The sequence below is a fragment of the Rhinolophus hipposideros genome (genome assembly GCF_964194185.1).
Source record: "Rhinolophus hipposideros genome assembly, chromosome: 5".
In the NCBI taxonomy this organism is placed as follows: Eukaryota; Metazoa; Chordata; class Mammalia; order Chiroptera; family Rhinolophidae; genus Rhinolophus; species Rhinolophus hipposideros.
In genome coordinates this window covers 58,354,115-58,372,115 of record NC_138051.1, presented here as the reverse complement: position 1 = coordinate 58,372,115, position 18,001 = coordinate 58,354,115, and the positions used below count along the sequence as shown (strand labels likewise).

Below are 18,001 nucleotides of genomic sequence, written 5' to 3'. Positions count from 1 at the left end.
GTAGGCTTAAAGGATCTGCTTTCAGAAAGTGTTAAGAAGAGAAAGAGTAGGTCACAGTCAAACTCTGAGATGCTAAGCATCCAGTCATCTCCAAGTCGTCAACTTTTTATCGACACTGTTATAGTGTGAGCTAATATACCTAAGGTCTTTCCCATCGAGGAAACCTGAATTTCAGGTTTGCAAATACTAAGCTACTTTTTACTTCAAAGAGAGAACGCTGAACAGTGGAGTAAAATCCTGCACAGAGGTCACTAGCCCTTTGAGGCAACCTATAAGGGAACAATGCACAGTAGTGCTCAGTTAGTAAAAGGCAGAAGATAAAGATGCCATTGCCTCATTCTTGTAGGCAACTGTCACCATGTACCCAAAAGCTCGCATACTATAGTCCAGAAACCTCCTTTGGATAACAACTCCTGTCTTGTTTGGGGTTTCCCACTGCACATTGACCCCTTCCTCCTCTCCCGTCTCCTACCACAGAATTCATGGTCTGACCCCCGTCCCTAGATGCTTTGTACACTCCTCGGCTGCAGCTTAGGCCCTGTACCTGTATCTTTGGGCACGTCTGTCTCCCAGTCTAGACAAGGAGCTCCTTAAGAACAGGCGCCCTGCCTTGCTCATCATAATAGGTATTTAATAAATGATTAATTTATATTAATGAATAATTTAGTAATGAATGAATGACACACAGAGAGAGCTAAACACAACACATCTGTCAAACTCTCTGGTTTACAAAACACTTTCACAAGCCTCATCTCATCCTGATTTTCTTACAGGTGCAGACCTGAAGACTCTGAGACATTTAGTGAACTCTTAAATCCATCCAGATATTAAAAGGGCAAGATCCAGGACCTGAATTCTGGGCTTTTTTCCTGGAGAAAACCAATGGTTGTCATTATTTTGTTTTCTAACACAGTGACTTCTACAGTATTTAAAAGACTCATCATAGTCCCCTCCTCGCCCCCAACCCCCCCAAAAAATACCACTCCATAGTACAGTGCCTATTTCCTTTGATGGCTGGGAGTAAGAAAGAAATAGCAGTTGGACACTCAAATAATGCCCTATTAATGTTTCCCTTACTGAAGTGTAAGCTCCTCACAGGCAGGGACCATTTCAAATTTGTGTCTGCACCCTCACCCCTTGCCTGGAATACTGACTCAGAACTGCCATAGCCAATAAAGAATGAATCAACAAACTCCAACTCTGTAACATTTAATTAGGAACTATGAGCAAGGGGCTGTCTGCAACACACATTGGCTCAAACATTCAACTCCTGGGTGCAACAGCAAGATTCAAGGTGACAAATGTCAAGGGAACGTCAAGAGGCCCCTGGGTTCAGCCATGGCTCCGAGCCAACTCCGCAGTCAGCTACCGGTTGTCCTTATGGGCCCCTCCTCTTCCCAGGCCCTGTGTGCAACTCTCCTGGTCAAGGTTAACAGCCTTGGCAATAGGTCTGTCCCCAGAAGGCTGAGAAAGGAGTGTTAAAGATGAGGATCTTTTTCGTTTCTCCCTAGGGTGAGAGTAGCCTGGCAAAGTCCAGGCAGGTAACAGGAGGAGGCTGTGCTAAAAGAAGAGAAGCACAGAGAGGGAGGAGATGGCGTGTATAAGAAAATTCCCCCATTTCCTCTGGACTGGGTGCTTCAACACAAGAAAGCCAAAATTCCCTTCCAAACAAACCAGGCCATAAGCTGGGTCCAGTTCCCAACGACTAGGCCAAGGCCTGGATCCCACTGGTGGAAGCACAAGTTATCAAGAGTCCATCAGAACAGTCATTTCTAAGTGTGCCTGGCTGCTTATTGCTGACATAACATGCACACACCTTCTCTGTCCCTCGGTGGCAAGTGCTAAGACTCCATTCTTATAAACCAGCCAGGAAGATACCTGCAGCTTTATTCAGGTACTTAGGCAGGTGAGGAGTGAGATACTATTATACGACTTAGGTCTAAGTCCTGGCCATCCTGCCAGACCTCAGCGTATCCTGACAGCCCCTGTGTCAGTGTATCTAAATCAAGCTCTCACCACTTCCTTGGCATGGGTCTCTTACATTCTTGGTATCAGTAAGCCTGTATCACTCCAGTTCTCCTGATCACTGAGACAGGTTAGAGCTGGTGTAATAGAGAAGCAAGCATGGTCTGGAAGGCCCTCATATACAGTTATAATTGCCAAATGTTACTGTTGCCGCTTATGATTACATAGTAGCCAAAACACACCTGTCAAATCTCCTTAGACTGAGGGGTCCTTAACCCCCAAGGTCCAGACCTGCAGAGTCCTTTTAAGCACCCAGTACCCCCACCCGCCATACCCAGTAGGATAACTCATAAAAGGCAGTGTGGAGAGAGCAGACAATTTGACAAGCAACACAGCAGTCTACGGAGCTTAGCAGACAGAACGATATCACTAGCATGAGGCCAGCTAGCCATCTCCCCAAGACGTGGCCTTTAGTTGTCTGCCCACGACCAAAACAGTAGCAGCTGTTGCCAAGGGAGACAAGGTGACCCAGAGGCGTGGGCACAAAATCCGGGGATGGAAATCCATTTTGTCTGGATCCACCCAAGCAACTGGGTTTCCCTCACTGAGAAAAGACCAAAAAAAAAAACAACAAAGTCTGCCTTACCAGTCCTCGCCAGCCAGGTAGTAGATGCCCCCCAGTCCTAACAGGTCATGAGAAAGCCAGGGGGCAAGTTAGCTTGAACACTCAGAAATATTCAAAGCATTCATATGCCTCAAGCTGCAGACAACTGTAAAAGAGAGAAAAAGCAGGCCATAGCTAAGTTCCCCCAGAGGGCAAACTTTTACCAAGGCAGGGGAAAAAGCAAGGCCTCTCCTCCAGGCTGTCACCAGCACACAGACTGAGCATTGGCAAACTTACCAACAAAAATCCACACTGCCCTCGACCTCTCCATCCACCCCTGGTCTCCTTAATAATGCTTTAGCATTCGGCATTCAGCAAAGAACTATTCAGAACCTTCAAAGTAAAGAGCAGCATGGGGTAGGAAAAGGAGCACATTGGGTCAGAATCCCATGTCTACAATAGCAAGCATGTTCACCTCTTCTCCAAAGTTTTCTCGACTTTAAAAATGAGATAAACCTTAAGCCTAATTGCCTTATCTCTTTTCCAGGAGTTTCTTTCTTTCTTGATTTCATAACACCATGTGAAAGTGCTCTGTAAACTGTAAAACACTTTACACAGCTGCTTGTTTTATAACGATACCTTTTTTTCCCCTTCTGTTTCAAGGCATACTGGCACTTGTCCTTAATGCTCCTCGACAGGTAAGAAGGCAGGTTTCACAAACCCCTCCCCAGGCTGGAGAAGTAGGACATTCATCACTCATTCACCCTACTCACCCACCCACCCCCGACTAAAGGACTAAAGAAGAATGAAGAACCAGAGCTGGGACCAGAACCCAGGGTTCAGTGACCATCACATCACACCACCTCCTCTGAAGTCAGTTCTGGCTTGGGATCACACGCCCAGAGCGCACTTCCCAGACAGTACACCGCCTTCCCTCCCCCTTTATTGACTGGATCCACCCAGTTAAAAAAAAATTATTATTTTTTAAGTCAGTGCTCCCACCATATGTGGCATTTATTTCCAGAGAAGGCCTGCACCGGGTTCCCGGGGACAGATGTTGCTTTGTGCCTGCCTGACACGGCTGGCAGCCCTTGTACAGCTGCCCCAAGCAGGTGGCCAAGGATGGGGACCACTGCTGGCCCACAAGTAAGGATGACAATCTCTGTGGGACTCAGGCCCTAGGCACACTCTACTTATGCCTCTACAGCCTGGGACCCCAAGGACACCCCCCCCACACACACACACACATACACTCCTTTGGTGCAGAGTCAGACTTTAGAAGAGGCTGAGAGGAAGAGACAAGAGGCCAAGGTGTCCCCTCATACCCCAATTTCCATCCAGGCGCAGCTAAATTAAGAGAAGGCTCTGGGGAGTGGAGAGAAGTCACTGACCCCTTCTATCAGCCATCTGTGAGCTCCCTCCTAACCACACTAGCTAGCCTGTGGTGGAGGATAAAGGAGGTCCAGGCAGATGGCAAAGCGCTTTAGGAAGGAGGGTTCTGCAGGAATGCAAGGGCCGCTCGGAGGCCCACTTTGGGGTGAGTTTTGTTATCTCCTCTGCTCCAAGCCCCCTCTGTTCTGCATCAACCCGCAGTCTCAGACTCAAAGGAGGGCAAAAAGCAGTCGGAGGAGGCAGGGGAGAAGATCCTACTCTCTGCCACTTGTCTCTCATTTGAAAGTCAGAGCATTGCACTGCAACCAAAGTGAATGTGTGCAGAGGGGGCGGGAGACTGGCACAACCAAGTCTAAAAATACTCGATAAAAATGCTAATCCCGAAGGCAAAGAGAGAACGAAGAAGGAATCTGTCAATCACGAAGCTCCCGCTCCTCACCCACAGCCCCAGCTGTACCGACTGCATTCCTGTTGACGAGGAAAGATGTGGGGGGACAGGGCTGAAGAAAAGAAAGGGAGAGACACCACCACCTCCACGAGCGCGGGCCGCGGGGGCGGGAGGCGGCGGTGGAGGAGGGGCTCTGGCCCGCGGAGCTGAACAAAGCGGGCCTCAACTTTGAGCCCGCAGCTCCCCGGTGTGGGGGCGGACAATTCCAGCAGTACCCCTCTTTCCCTGAGGTGAAAAGCGAAATGTGAGGTCTGGCGTGAGAATGCCGCGTGGAAACCCCAGGCTCTGAATCTGCGAATGCAGAGAAGGTTTTGTTCAGGGTCTCCTTTCGGTCCGCACTGCCACCTCCCCTTACACACACACACACACACACACACACACACACACACACACACACACACAGCCCTCCCGCTCCAACCCCACCAGGCCGGCCCCGCCGCGCCAGGGGTCTGGGCCAGCGCGCCCCCGGGGTCGCTCGGGCCCCCACCTGGGAATAGTGATGCACTTGGTGTTGACGTTCTGCGTGGTGATGGCCTTCTCCAGTTCATCCAGCTGCCCCGTCTTCTTGAGCTTCTTGACCAAACTCTTGACCGCCTTTTCGCACCACTTCTCCTCCTGCCCGTTCTGCTCGCCCTTCTTCCAGCCCAGCAGGCGCTTCACGATCGGGGGGGTGAAGGGCAGGATGGACGACATGGCTGGGGAGGACGCGCGGGCGGCGAGGGGCGCCCCCGGCGGGGCTGGGCGCGGCGGGACGCCGGGGGCGCGGAAGGGAGCTGGGCCGGGGCTGCCCAAACTTCGCGTCAACTCTCGGCGAACTTGCCTGCGCTCCGGGCCGGGCCTCGGCACTGCAGCCTGCGGGGCTCCCACGGCGTGGAGAAGGACGGTGGGGGACGCGGGCGGGCGGACGACGGCGGCGCCGGGTCGGCCAGGCCCCGAACGCGGGGCGGAGGCTGCAGCCGCGGGCCTCGGAGTGGCAGAAGAAAGTTTGGGTTTCCGCACGGGGTGGCTGTTTGGGTGCCGCCTCCAGGAAGGAAAGTCCAACCCCCACCCAAACTTTGCTCGCCTCGGTCGCTTTGATGCGCAGATGCGTCCGCCTGAGCAGCCTGGCCTCCCAGCCGCCCTCCTGCTCCGCTCGCTCGCTCGCTGGGCCGGCCCGGGCGGTGCGCCGCGCTCCCGCTCCCGCTCCCGCTCCCGCCCGCTCCCAGTCTGTGTTTCATGCAAATCCGCGTGCAGCCTCCTTTCCAAGCGCTGTCACCGCCCCCTCGCCGCCGGGGCTCCCCGCCTTCTCCCCCGCTCCCTCCCCCGCTCCCCGCCACCTCCTCCCCCGGGCGCCCTGCCCGCCCCCAGCCTCCGGGAGGGCGCCCGATCTCCCCCGCCCGGCCTGGAGCACGCCCACGTGGGCGATCCCGGACGGCCGCGGCCCAGGCTGGAGCGCGCAGGACCCCGCGCGGCCCCGACCTGAGTCCGGCCGGCGCCTGGAGGAAGTCGTGGGAAAGGAGCCGCGAGAGGGGCCCCCGGCGCGGAACCCACACTCAGGAAGCTCAGTTGGAGTTGCGGGCCCCAGAGGGTTAGATTCGCAGAGGACGAGCGCCGTACAGCCATAGGCTGGCGGTGCACCCCCTGGGAGGACCCTGGTCCGAGAGAGGGCGCACCGAACGCCGAGGCCCAGGAAGTCGGGGCGCACACTTGCACGCGCGAGCGCTCGTCCGGGTCAGGGCCCTTGGCCGGCACTGGCGACCCGAGCGCTGTTTTTATGCTTTCAATTTTGAGATCGCACTGGCTGAAAGCCTCGAAACAATGTGCAAAGGAGGGAATTGGGAGGCGGGAGAACTGGGATACAAAAGGGGACCTTTGGGGACCCCAGTGACTCCCTGAATAATAGCTGGAGCTAGGGGGTCCCTGGCGAATTGAGCGCCCGGTAGAAAATAAGCCTCAAAGACATCTCCTGAGTTCAAAAAGTAAGGAACGGGGGTGCTTTAGAATGTATCTTTCGGAGGAAACATAACAGGGTGTTTGGAATCTTGTGATACAGTAAGATCCGAAATTCGACACCCAATAAATAGATGGAGAGAGAGCTTTGTTTCCAAAGCTGTGGACTCGCAAAAAGTAGAGCAAAAGGGGAGTACTCGGATAGTTGATGTATTCAAAGTTAGCCTTGGTAGGAAGCATAGAAACACGGGGATATTGAGGAGCTTTGGGGTTTTTCTCCCCACTAGCAGAATTCACGGGCATCTGCCCACAAAGCCCTCAGCCTCTTTCACGAGTTAGTTATCCCAGGCCCCCAGGGCCTTTCTCCTGCAGCCCCTCCCCTTCCAGGCCTGTAGCCTGGTGTTTAAGGCCTTTGTTTTTAACAGCAGGAAACCCCCGGGGGTGAGAAAGAAGTTATCTGCAAACCTTCAAGCCTGGGGAGTTACAGAGCCCTGTGAGGTAGGGCAGAATCCACAAAGTTGGCCCAGAAGCTGCAGGGGTCCCTGCCTTGTCAGAGAGAATGGCCTCCCACAAGCCTGTTGGCTGCTGCGGCTGCTGCTGAGCCTGGCTCTTCACCCTTCTGTCCTTCTAAGTCCCCACTACAAGGACCTTAAAAGAGAACCCCTCAACCCCACCTGGGGCTTAAGTACCTGCTTACTCTTCCTGGCGGGTCCTCTGGCTAACCCAAAGCCACTGTAAGCCTTAGGTTTCACTCCCCGCTTCCCAGGTCTCATCAAAAAAGCGAAGGAAGGCAATCCACACATTGATGGCTTTCTTCATTCCAGGCACCCAAGTGCTGCCCTCTGATTTAATCTTCGCAATAGCCGCTGAGGTAGACGTTCCTAGGCCTCCCATTTGCAGAGAGATTACAATACTCGGGATTCCAACCAGAAGAGCTGGGATCTGAACCCCGCGCTTTGTGAGGCCTCAGTCCGCATTCTTGCCACCGCACCCAGCCTTATTATAGTTGTGGAAGGCAAAGATGATATCATTGATAGAGCTCTTTGTAAAACAAAAGTTCTTTACACAGTCACGCTATTGTCACACTACAAGAAATGTTTGCTCACCTGTAAAATGGGTCTAGAAGTAGCTTTCCTCTCAACCTCCCAGGGTGGTCGTGGGACTCTAACATGAAAAGCTTTGCAAACAGTCAAATGTTGTAAATGAGAAGAACCCCACCTTGGGGCCACTGCTAAGGCCATGAAAAGTGGTGCGGGTGACGGAGCTCAGGTCAGTTAGACATGCACTCATTTCTGGGAAATGAAAAATGAAGCTTCCCTAACCTCAACCAGATCACGGCCTAGAGAAGCATGAGGGGGTGGGAGGTGTGTGTATGGGAGAAAGGAGCCATTGCATTCATCATGTCCCAGTAATACAATTTCAACCTGAATCAAATCAAGCAGGTCCAACTGTTGAGAGGCAGTCAGATAAAGACAAAGGTCTTCAACCTCCATCAATAACTGGCTGGGCTTTCAATCCTGGCTCTCTCCCTCCCTTCACCCCATGAGCACCTGTTCTCTCAACGGTAAGGATGGAGGGAACGATTCTTATTGTGCAGAGTGGTGTATCTAGAAAGAGCATTAAAATTGTTCTCCTCCGATTCAAGCCCCTCATTTTACACCGGTAGACGTGATGTCTGATGAAAGGAGGCGATTTGCACTGTGGAGGTAAAGAGCCTAAAAGAGATTTGAGGATTAAATGTAGTGGAAGGATCTGGTATGCACCTAACCCTCTAAAGTCATGACATTGGAAGGGGCCTCATTCAGTCTTCTCATTTTCCTGAGAGGAAGAAATAGTCAGCCTCTAGTTAGTGTAACTAACCATGCTTTCCTGAACTTCCTTCGTATGCTGGCATCCGTGTGACTGGGACAGCTGTACATGCAGAAAAACAGTGCTGGATCCACATGTGTGTCCAAAAAGTACCGTTGCTGGGCTAATTCTTTCTCCTCTAGCCTCAGTTTCTCCACAGGAAGAGTTGAGGGAATAAGCCCAGTGTCACAAAGCAGTGAGGAGGGCTGATGAATGGATTGCTCCAGGTGCTAAGAGGACCCTGCATGCTCCCTTGACTTGGGTCGTGAGTGGGTTGGCGGCTCCAGGTGGATAGGAATCCTGTTCTGGAGCCTGGTCTCCCAAGCCCGAGCCTTTGCAGAGGTTGTCCTTGGAAGGGAAACATTAGCCCAGTTAATTTTTCATCACGGTGAGTGCAAAGTTCAAGAGAGGCGGGATGGGGCTGGAGGCTGCGACTCTATTTCCCTGGGAATAGTTAGTCCTATCAGGGAGGAACCACATAAGCAGACTTGCGGAAGGGTTTTCATGTGTTTGGAGCAGCTCCCAGGTAGAACACTGGAAGGAAACAAACACCTGACTTCAATTCTGATTATTTTTCCTTTGGCTAAAGGGTGTTTCATCAACAAGTTGTGAATCTAGAAAAAGCATTAAAATGGTCCTGTCTTCATGTGACACAGACATAAAGTGACATCTGGTGAAGGGAGGTGATATGTCTGGAGATACGTTAGGACTCAGCCAGGACTAGAACTCTCATCATCAGTGTGGCCTCACCTAAGAGACAGCCACAGTCTTCAGCCAGACCTCTTTCTATATATAGCAGCTTACACACGTGAACTCTCCGGAGGCACCAGACAGATCTGAGTTAAACCAGATCTGCCACTTCTACCTGTGTGACTTGGGGCAAGTCTCTCAACTCCCTGTGTGTCAGTTTCCTCATCTGTATAATGGAAATAATAATAACACCTACCTCCTAGGGTTGCTGGAAGGACTCAAACAACCCATGTGGAGAGCTTGACATAAGCCCACAGGACGTTTTCAGTATTCTATGCCATAGAGTACAATGCAGAAGTTAGAAGCAACAAGTTCTGTGTACACAAAATAAAGGGACTGATCTTAAAAACAGTTCCAAATGAAAATAGTAACACAGAGAATGCAGTAAAAAACAATGCAACTTATGTGAAAAATTACAGATACACAAAACAACGATATATGTTGTGAAACAAATCATATAAACAAAAAGATACACATTGAACCACTTCACACCCATTAGGATGGCCATCAATATACACACGACTTGTATTCATCTTTTGTTATCAGTATATATTGAATATTATAATTTTAATAGAGTTTTTTCCTTTCTTAAAAATGTGTATACTTTTTCTTTTGGCATTCTCTGTATATATATAAAACAGAAAATAACAAGTGTTGGTGAGGATGTTGGAGAGAAATTGGAACCCTTCTGCATTGCTTGTGGGAATATAAAATGATGCAGCCACTGTGAAAAATGGTATGTTGGGTCCTAAAAAAATTAAACATAGAATTACCACTTGATCAGCAATTCTGCTTCTGGGTATATACCCAAAAGAAGCAAAAGCAGGCACTCAAACAGATATTTGTATACCCATGTTCATAGTAGCATTATTCATGATAGCCAAAAGGGGGAAGCAAACCAAGTGTCTATTGATGGATGAATGGGTAAACAAAATGTGGGATACGAGGTGTAAGCATAAAATACGATGACTGTTTAAATTTTTAAAAATGTATTACAGTAAAAGACACATTGCCATTAATCTCCTTCAAAATACTCTCCCTCACTTTGAACACACTTAACCCATCGTTTATGCCGCTTTCTGAAGCAGCTCTGCAAGTCCTCTTTCGTGAGTGTCGTGTGCTGTCCTGGCTGCCTCGATGTCCTGAATCAATTCAAAACGTTTTCCTTTCATGGTCATTTTGACTTTGGAGAAGAGCCAGAAGTCACATGGTGCCAGATCCGGTAAATAGGTGGATGAGGACATACAATAGTGTTTTTATTTGACAAAAATTGCCGTATACCAGAAGCAATGTGTGACACAGAGCGTTGTCACGATGGAGGATGAAGTAAAGACACAAAAGAGGACTTCCTGAGCTGCTTCAGAAAGTGGCAAGAATGATGGGATAAGTGTGTTCCAAGCGAGGGGGAGTATTTTGAGGGGACTTAATGGCAATGTGTCTTTTACTGTAATATTTTTTTAAAAATTTAAACATTTACCGTATTTTGTGATCACACCTTGTATACACACAACAGAATAGTACTCAGCCTTAAACAGAAGGAAGTCCTATCACGTGCTACAACATGGATGAATCTTGAAGACATTGTGCTAAGTGAAATAAGCCAGTCACAAAACAACAAATACTGTATACTCCGTTTATACAAGGTACCTAGAATAGCCAAATTCGTAGAGACAGAAAATAGAATGGTGGTTGCCAAGGGCTGGGGGAGGAAGGAATGGGTAGTGTTTAATGGGTATAGAGTTTTAACTGGGGAAGATACAGTTCTGGAGATGGATGGTAGTGATGGTTACACAATGATGTGAATGTAGTCAATGCCACAGAACTGTACACTTAGAAATGGTTAAAATGATACATTTTATGTTATATTTATGTATTTCACCACAATACAAAATATATAGGAAAAAATACACATTGAACACAACACAGTAGGTGTTTGAGGGTGGGAGTGTGGGAATAGAGGATGAGGCTAAACAGGGAAATAACCAAATGACTTCCTGGATCTGTGGTGCTGGACTCTTGTGTGCTAAGGGAGGGGAACGACTAACCTCACCTCTGCTTCGGAGCCACCTTCTGGCCCAGTGATCATGATATCTCACATTTGGAGAGCGCAGACAAGATTATCTAAAATGCCTGCCTCATGGGAATATGCAGGCTTGGCTGTTGCCTCCATCTGACAGCTAAGGGGACTGAGGACTCCGGGACTCACGCCGTTGGGGGGTCTGCTCTACACCAGGCTCTGGGCCCAGGACTTCAAGGGTAGGTTCTTGTTTGTCGTTCTCACAGTCACCACAGGATGGTTGATATTGCTGCCGCTTCACAGATCAGGGTCCAGAGGCGCAGGGAGTCCAGCCATTGTTGTCCAGATTGGACTGCTGACCCCTGACTGCCAGCCCAGGGTGGGCCCCTGTCCCCAAAGCCCCCCTGCAGGGTTCCTGGTGTAGATTACAGAATGTCCCTGGGAGAAGGGGGCTGTGACAGAGGAGCTGGGTGCAGGCACTGTCCAAGGAAGGTACTGAGAAGGACCACGTTGGACTTGGGGTTGGGGACAGCCACCTGCAGCTGTGTGTAGCCTGAGGCACAGGGTCAGGGCTGGGGGAGCACAGGATGGGCCTGTGGGCAGGTAGGTGGAGCCCAGGGCAGGGTTCACAGGGCTATTTTGAGTTCTCCTGCAGGAGCTCCTTCCCAGCTTTCAGAAATTGAAGGTGTGGGATCCTGGTAGGTATGAGGGAGTGTGTGTGTGTGTGTGTGTGTATTTGATTTACCATTTGTGTATGTCCTAGTGTGTTGGTATACTCTCTCTATATATACAGATGTTGTTGAAATTTAGGTGTGTGTTACATGTCTCTTTCTGCTCATGCCTCTGAGATCTGTCTTGTTCAGATGACATTACTTCACAGAGTCCCGCCCGATTTGTTTAAGTAAAATGGGTACATATTGTGTAAGTTTTCTCCCTGGCTGCACAGGTTTTTGTCTTTGCTATCTGTAATGTATATATCTTCACAGAGGTCACTGTATTTTCCCTTTTCTATTTTCTGGGACAATCGGAATCACAAATAAATGCAGCCTTTGGCTCAGGCCCAGAATCTCCCTCAGTCCAGGTTCAATGTGCCATATGGACCTAAAAAATAGTAGTTGGAAAATTGTTGGTTCATTACAATTGTATTTATTTTTAAAAGCACATGCGCCTATGGACAGCCACCCAAGAGTGGTGTCCCGCAATGAAAATCTACTTCTACAATGGCAGTGAGATTATATGCCTTTAAATCGTCTTTAATATACTGGCATGCGATTTTTACCTTACAAATGAATAGAGTATACTCTATCAAAGTTACACCTCAATTTAAAAAAAGGTTTTAAAGAGAGAAAGGCAAGGTGTAGGGTGAGAGTGGAGGCAAGGTGTCGGGTGAGAGTGGAGTGGGGTCTCTGCAGTGTGAGGAATGCGGGTGGATTCTGGAGAGTGGCAGGGCCGAGGCAATGGTTATCTGGACTGCACGCTCAGCTCTGAGAGAGTTGCTGGTGCGCCAGGAGGCCTGGTCGTGCTTCTGTGCTGTCAGTCGCTGGGTGTGCACAAGGGGAAGCAAGCATTCTCCACTCTCAAAATGATACACACGTCTAGAATATTCTGCATCTTATATACAGCCCAGCATCTGGAAACATCCTGTGGTTGACACAGACTTTAAAAGGATGAAATAAAAGTTAGAGAGAGAAGGGAAGCTGTCCCTTTCCCCGGGGATTCAACCTCAGCAAAAGGAGGGACGCCAGCTTAAAGACAGAAGAGATTGGTGGTGGTTGTTTTTGTTATAAAAGTAACATGTTTCCATCATAGGGACATTTAAATGTTTTTATAATGACATCAGTTTTTTAAAAAAAGACTCTGCAATTGAAATGGCACGGATGACCTTTGAAAACATAATGCTAAGCAAAGAAACAGGTCACAAATGACCACAATTTGTGTGATTCCATTTCTAGGAAATGGCCAGAATAGGCCAATCTATAGAGACAGAAAGGAGATTTGGGGTTGCCAGGTGGTGGGGGAGAAGGCGGGGTGGGGAGTGACTTCTAGTGGGTACAGGGTTTTTTTCTGGAGTAGTGAAAATGCTCTAAGATTGACTGTGGTGATGGTTGCACAACTCTGAATATCCTAAACACCACTGAATTGTTCTCTTTTCAATGGTTGAATTTTATGATATGTGAATTTTATCTCAAGAAAAATGTTTTTTAAAACAATAAAAATGTCTTAGGGATGCTAGGCTCTGTTCTAAGCACTTTACATGGATTAGCTTAACTAATTTAATTTTTATAACTGCCTGTAGTGGGTGTTTTTATCACCCCCTTTCTGGAAGAAGATTCTGAGGCGTGGTGAGGTGACATCAGTGAGTGACCTCACTCCGTGGCCCTGCCAGACGGTTCTTGCTCTTCACCACGCTGGAGACAAACAACAATCAGTAACTATGAATAACCCTACTGCAGTCACGTGCTTTTTCCTTGAACATACCGTGAACATCTTTCTACATCAATAAATATATATTTACTACCTTATTTTGAACACCTGTGACGCATTCTGTCACATGGCGCTATCATAATTTACTAAACCAGTTTCCCACAATTGGGCACGTAGGTTGCTTCCAACCGTATTTGATATCCTAAAAGTGCTGCTTTAAACATTTTTGTACATATGCATTTGTGTATATCTCTGATTATTTTCTTCGAATAAGTCCCTAGAATGGCTACTTTTGATGCCATTACCAAATGGCCTCCTGAAAAGCGATTGTACCAGCCTGTCCTCACCATACCAGCTGTATAAAGTGAGATTGCATCTGTGGCAGAATCTTTTCTGTCTCCCTTAGTCGTCAATAGCTCCATTCAAGGGGACCAGAGAGCTTTGTTTGTTTGTTTATTTGGTTTTCTTCTTAAATCAGCAAATGAAAAAGTGTCTATGCTGAAAGATCTCTCAGCATGGAGCAGAGAGCCAGCTGCCTGCCCTTAGGTGAGGAACCATAGGGTGTTATTGTTGGCAGGCAGTATATGCAACCATGCATTTGATACATTTTTCAGACCTCTTCCCCTGCCCTGCCTAGGTGTTGGGGTTCTCAGAGCCAGGTATTTGCCTCTTTTCTTTTACATCCTCTCCCTGGGTGATCTTTTACCCTTGAGTCTCACCTACCTTTTATAAACTGACTCCCAAATCTACTTGTCCAGCCAAACTCCTCGCCAGAGCTCCAGTCTCAAACTGTCGCCTGGGTGTTCAAAGCCCACAGCCACCTTGAGTTAGTGTTCAGAACTGAACTCATCCTCTTCTCCACGAACCTCCTTCTTAGTGCTCCATCCTCCAGGGGGCATCACCATTGTCTACAGTCACCCAACCAGCAGCCTAAAACACTCCTCCCTTCTCTCACTCCCATATACACCTGTCACCAAACACTGTGGAACCAACCTCCTCATCCCCAAGCCTCCATCTTCATTCAAGCCCCTATCACTGCTCACCAACAATTATTACAAACATTTTCTGATGTCTCCGCTCTCTACTTGCTGCCAGAGTGAGCATTCTAGAGCACAAATCTAATCTGCATCTGCCCTCTTTAAAAAAAAAAAAAATGCTTTCAGTGATTTACATTGGCTGCCGCAGTGCTGTCCAATAGAAATATAATGCAAGTGACATGTATCGTTTTCAATTTTCTGGAGGCTGCATTAAAAACAGGAAAAAAAAAAACCAGGTGAAGTTAGATTTAATACCTTATTTAACCCAACGTAGCCAGTATGTATCCTTTCAACATATAATCAGTGTAAACAAAGTATCTCTGCCATACATTCTTTTTTTGAACCAATTCTTTGAAATCTGTCATATGTCTTACCTTACCTCTCAATTCAGACTGGCCACATTTCAAATGCTCAGGAGCCACGTGTGGACGACACGGGTCTAGAGAGTGGCATCCACAGTCCTTCCTAGGCCTTAGACGGTGCTGAGAAATGGGACCCAGCCTCTCTCTGCCTCATCTCTCTTGCGGGGTCACATCACATCTGCTCTCCAGCAAATCACAAAGGTTCCTGATTTTTCCATGCCGCTGTGCCTTTGCTCATGCCACTCCTTCTTGCCATCCATGTCCTTTGCACGCCCTTCCATCCCTACGTCCTATCTCTTCAACCAGATGAGCACACCTTCCTTGTCAAGGACTAGGTTCCAGCCTCACCCCCTCCAGAAAGCCTTTACTGCTCCATCTCCCCACTACCCTCCTCAGACCTCGATGCTAATACCTAAAACCTATTAGTGAACTTATTTGTTTATTTAACCGGTCCATTATCCTGATTTTAAGTCCCTTGAGGTCAAGGAGCTTGTCTTGTTCTTCTATCCCCAACACCTGTGCCGGAGCACATCAAAGGTTCTTAATAAATGTCTGGCAGATAAATGAATTAATAATCAGGAAAATGAGGCCAGAAAGTTTAAGTGATGTGTCCAAGGTCTCATAACCAAAGTGTGCCATCCTGACTCACATGACAGACTCTCAGCTCAGTGCTCATTTGGACACTGGGCTAGGGTGTGACAGAAAGCCTGGTCTGCAGCGCGTGTGCATAGAAGGATTTATGTGGAGATTGGTTGAGGTGCCAGGTGCTAAAATCCACGCAACATGGACCACAATCCTGCTGTTTCCGGTATGGATTCCGTTTGAGTTGCACTATATTTTACTGCCCTCAACTAATTCCTAGGACATTATAGCAATCAAAAGAATCCTCGGTGCATGGTGCAGGATGATCCACCGGTCTCCTTCAGGCTGAACTCACTCACAGACACACAGGATGGCAGTGACTGGGGGAAGAATTATCTCTGCCTGCAAAGTATCTGAGGTGCTGATAGCCTGGTTAAGTGACAGGAGAACTGACTGAGAGAAGTACTAGGAGTCTGGAGGGTATGGTTCTGTCCATGGACCTGATCCCAACGTGCATGTTATGTACACTCTCAGTCGCAGGTTCTTCGTCTGTAAAATGAAGGGTTGGACTAGCCTTGGGTACTGTAAAGACACGGCTCAAGTATCCTCCTTAGCATTACTCATGGCAGACGCTGCAAGTAGATTACTGAGTTCTTTCCTGCCTTGGACTCCTTTAAACTCAGTCATGGAGCTATCATTCTTCTAGTTGAAGCCTGTTTGCCTTTGTGCCTCTTCTAGCTCTGACCTTCTAATTCCGTCCCAGAGACACATTCCTTTGGTCTTTGGGAATCCCCTAACTAGAGGCAAATGACTGTGGGAGAATAACACCTCAAGTTCTTGTCAGCTTTAATCAGCTGCTAAACTCTCAGGGCCTGATCCTGCCAAGGCCACCCAGGAGGCCCAGGAGAGACAGCAGGAGAGGGCATGGTAGCAGGGAAGGAAGCTCAGCGCCCACTGGGGTGTTGGGACACACAATTTCACTTTCATCTGTGAGCTGTTGGGCCCAGTGTTTGAGGATCCATTGTGGGCACATTTGCTCGGGAGCTTTGTAAGAGAAATGCCGTAAGAGAAGAGCCTGGCTTTCTGCCCTTGGGTAGCATGCAGTTGAATTTGGAAGCCAGAAAATAAGAGTTCTGTTCCCACTGACTTGAATAAACCAAGCAGGCGCTCATCTATTAATATCTAATTAATGGATATGTCACCAAGTGTCCAGGACAGCATGTGGCACAAAGCAGTCTCTCAATACGTAGTTGAATGAATGAATGAAAAACGAACATATACACACTAACAAAAAACCACTCCATCCTTGAAGCTTAGCTGCGTAGGGTGGAGTTGAGCTCCCAGCCAGCATGGACTCATATTTTCATACATAGTTCCTTCCCTTTTCCCTTCAGATTTTTCCAAGTGAGGCCATGTTACCTTAACTTAATGTCTAAAACACACACAATTATACACTCCCCCTCAATACACTTTCCGTGGTTTTGTGGTGTGTGACACATTCATTAAGTGTATTTTTGCCATCGTTGTTATTCTTTAAACAGACCCAGGCTGGTTTTAAGTAGGAATGTGTTACCCATACAATGTGTCTGCTTGGGGCTGCACCAGGAAATTCTAAAATCCCTTTGTGGAATTGCATCTTCTGTGAAATTAGGGGGTCCAGGCCCAGCATTCCATTCGGTTCAGGGCTAGGAACTGATCTTTCTGTGGGAAACTTATCCAGCAGGGTCGGTCAGCACCAAGGGTCTGTCTACACCTGGCCAGATGTGGAAGCTCCAAACATAAATATTAATTATGAGAGGGAACAACATGTTTTTATTTTGCTAAACTAGAACTGAGGAAGGTTGCTGAGCCCACCCCCGTTCTCCTCCCACCCCCCCCATGTGTGTGTGTGTGTGTGTGTGTGTGTGTGTGTGTGTGTCTGCGCATGCATGCTGGGCTGGCACAGATTCTCTGTCGACATCCCAACACAGTACTGTTTGGACAGTCCTCTCCTGGGAAGTGGGCATACTTCATTCAATTTAGGACATGGATGGAGCACTCAGTATGTGCCCCCTTGGCAGACTGGGTAATTCAGGAGGCAGAACAAGTAGGCACTTAGGCCAACAGCAAATCCACCCTCCCTCCTGCCCCACTCCCAGCCCAAGGAGAAAAGTTCAGCTTCCTTGCATTCATGCAGGATTTTGCAATCAGAATCTCTAGAAGGAGCTATTTTGAGCTTAGCACACATGAATGGGTGGAACTTTTTCAGGCTGACAGGTTTAGAACTGTTTCTGTTTGAGTTTCTCATGAGGGGCCAGGTCTCTCAGGCCGTCTCCGGGTCTCCCCCCCAGCCCTGTCCCAGTGGCCATCCCTGTGGGAATGCAGAGATGAATCAGACACCATCTCCAGGGTGTGGCCCACACAGGGAAACAAGCACAGCTCTCCAAGCCTGAGCCCATTGGTCTAAAGCTGGTAAAGAGGAGCGAGGGATCCCTGTGAGCAGGCTGCCCGGACACCACAATTCCAGAGACCTGGCCAGAAGCCCTAGGTAGTACCCATGTTCCTTGGACCAACACAGTCACTTCCAGGGGCCAGAGGTGGCGTCCTAGACACATTTTGCTGAAATCAGGAACACTCTGCTGCTCTAGGAGTCAGGGGCTAAGG

The 18,001-nt window shown here is 48.5% G+C and overlaps 1 protein-coding gene across 1 annotated transcript in view; it reads right to left on the bottom strand.

Moving 5' to 3' along the window:
* SMAD3 (SMAD family member 3) overlaps positions 1-5,632 on the bottom strand; it is a 117,447-nt gene extending 111,815 nt beyond the window's left edge. The window contains exon 1 of the mRNA XM_081047430.1: positions 4,897-5,632. Within this exon, the coding sequence (XP_080903556.1) occupies positions 4,897-5,102 (206 nt within the window). The 5' untranslated portion in view covers positions 5,103-5,632. The remainder of the gene's footprint in view (positions 1-4,896) is intronic.
* Positions 5,633-18,001: the final 12,369 nt, after the last annotated feature.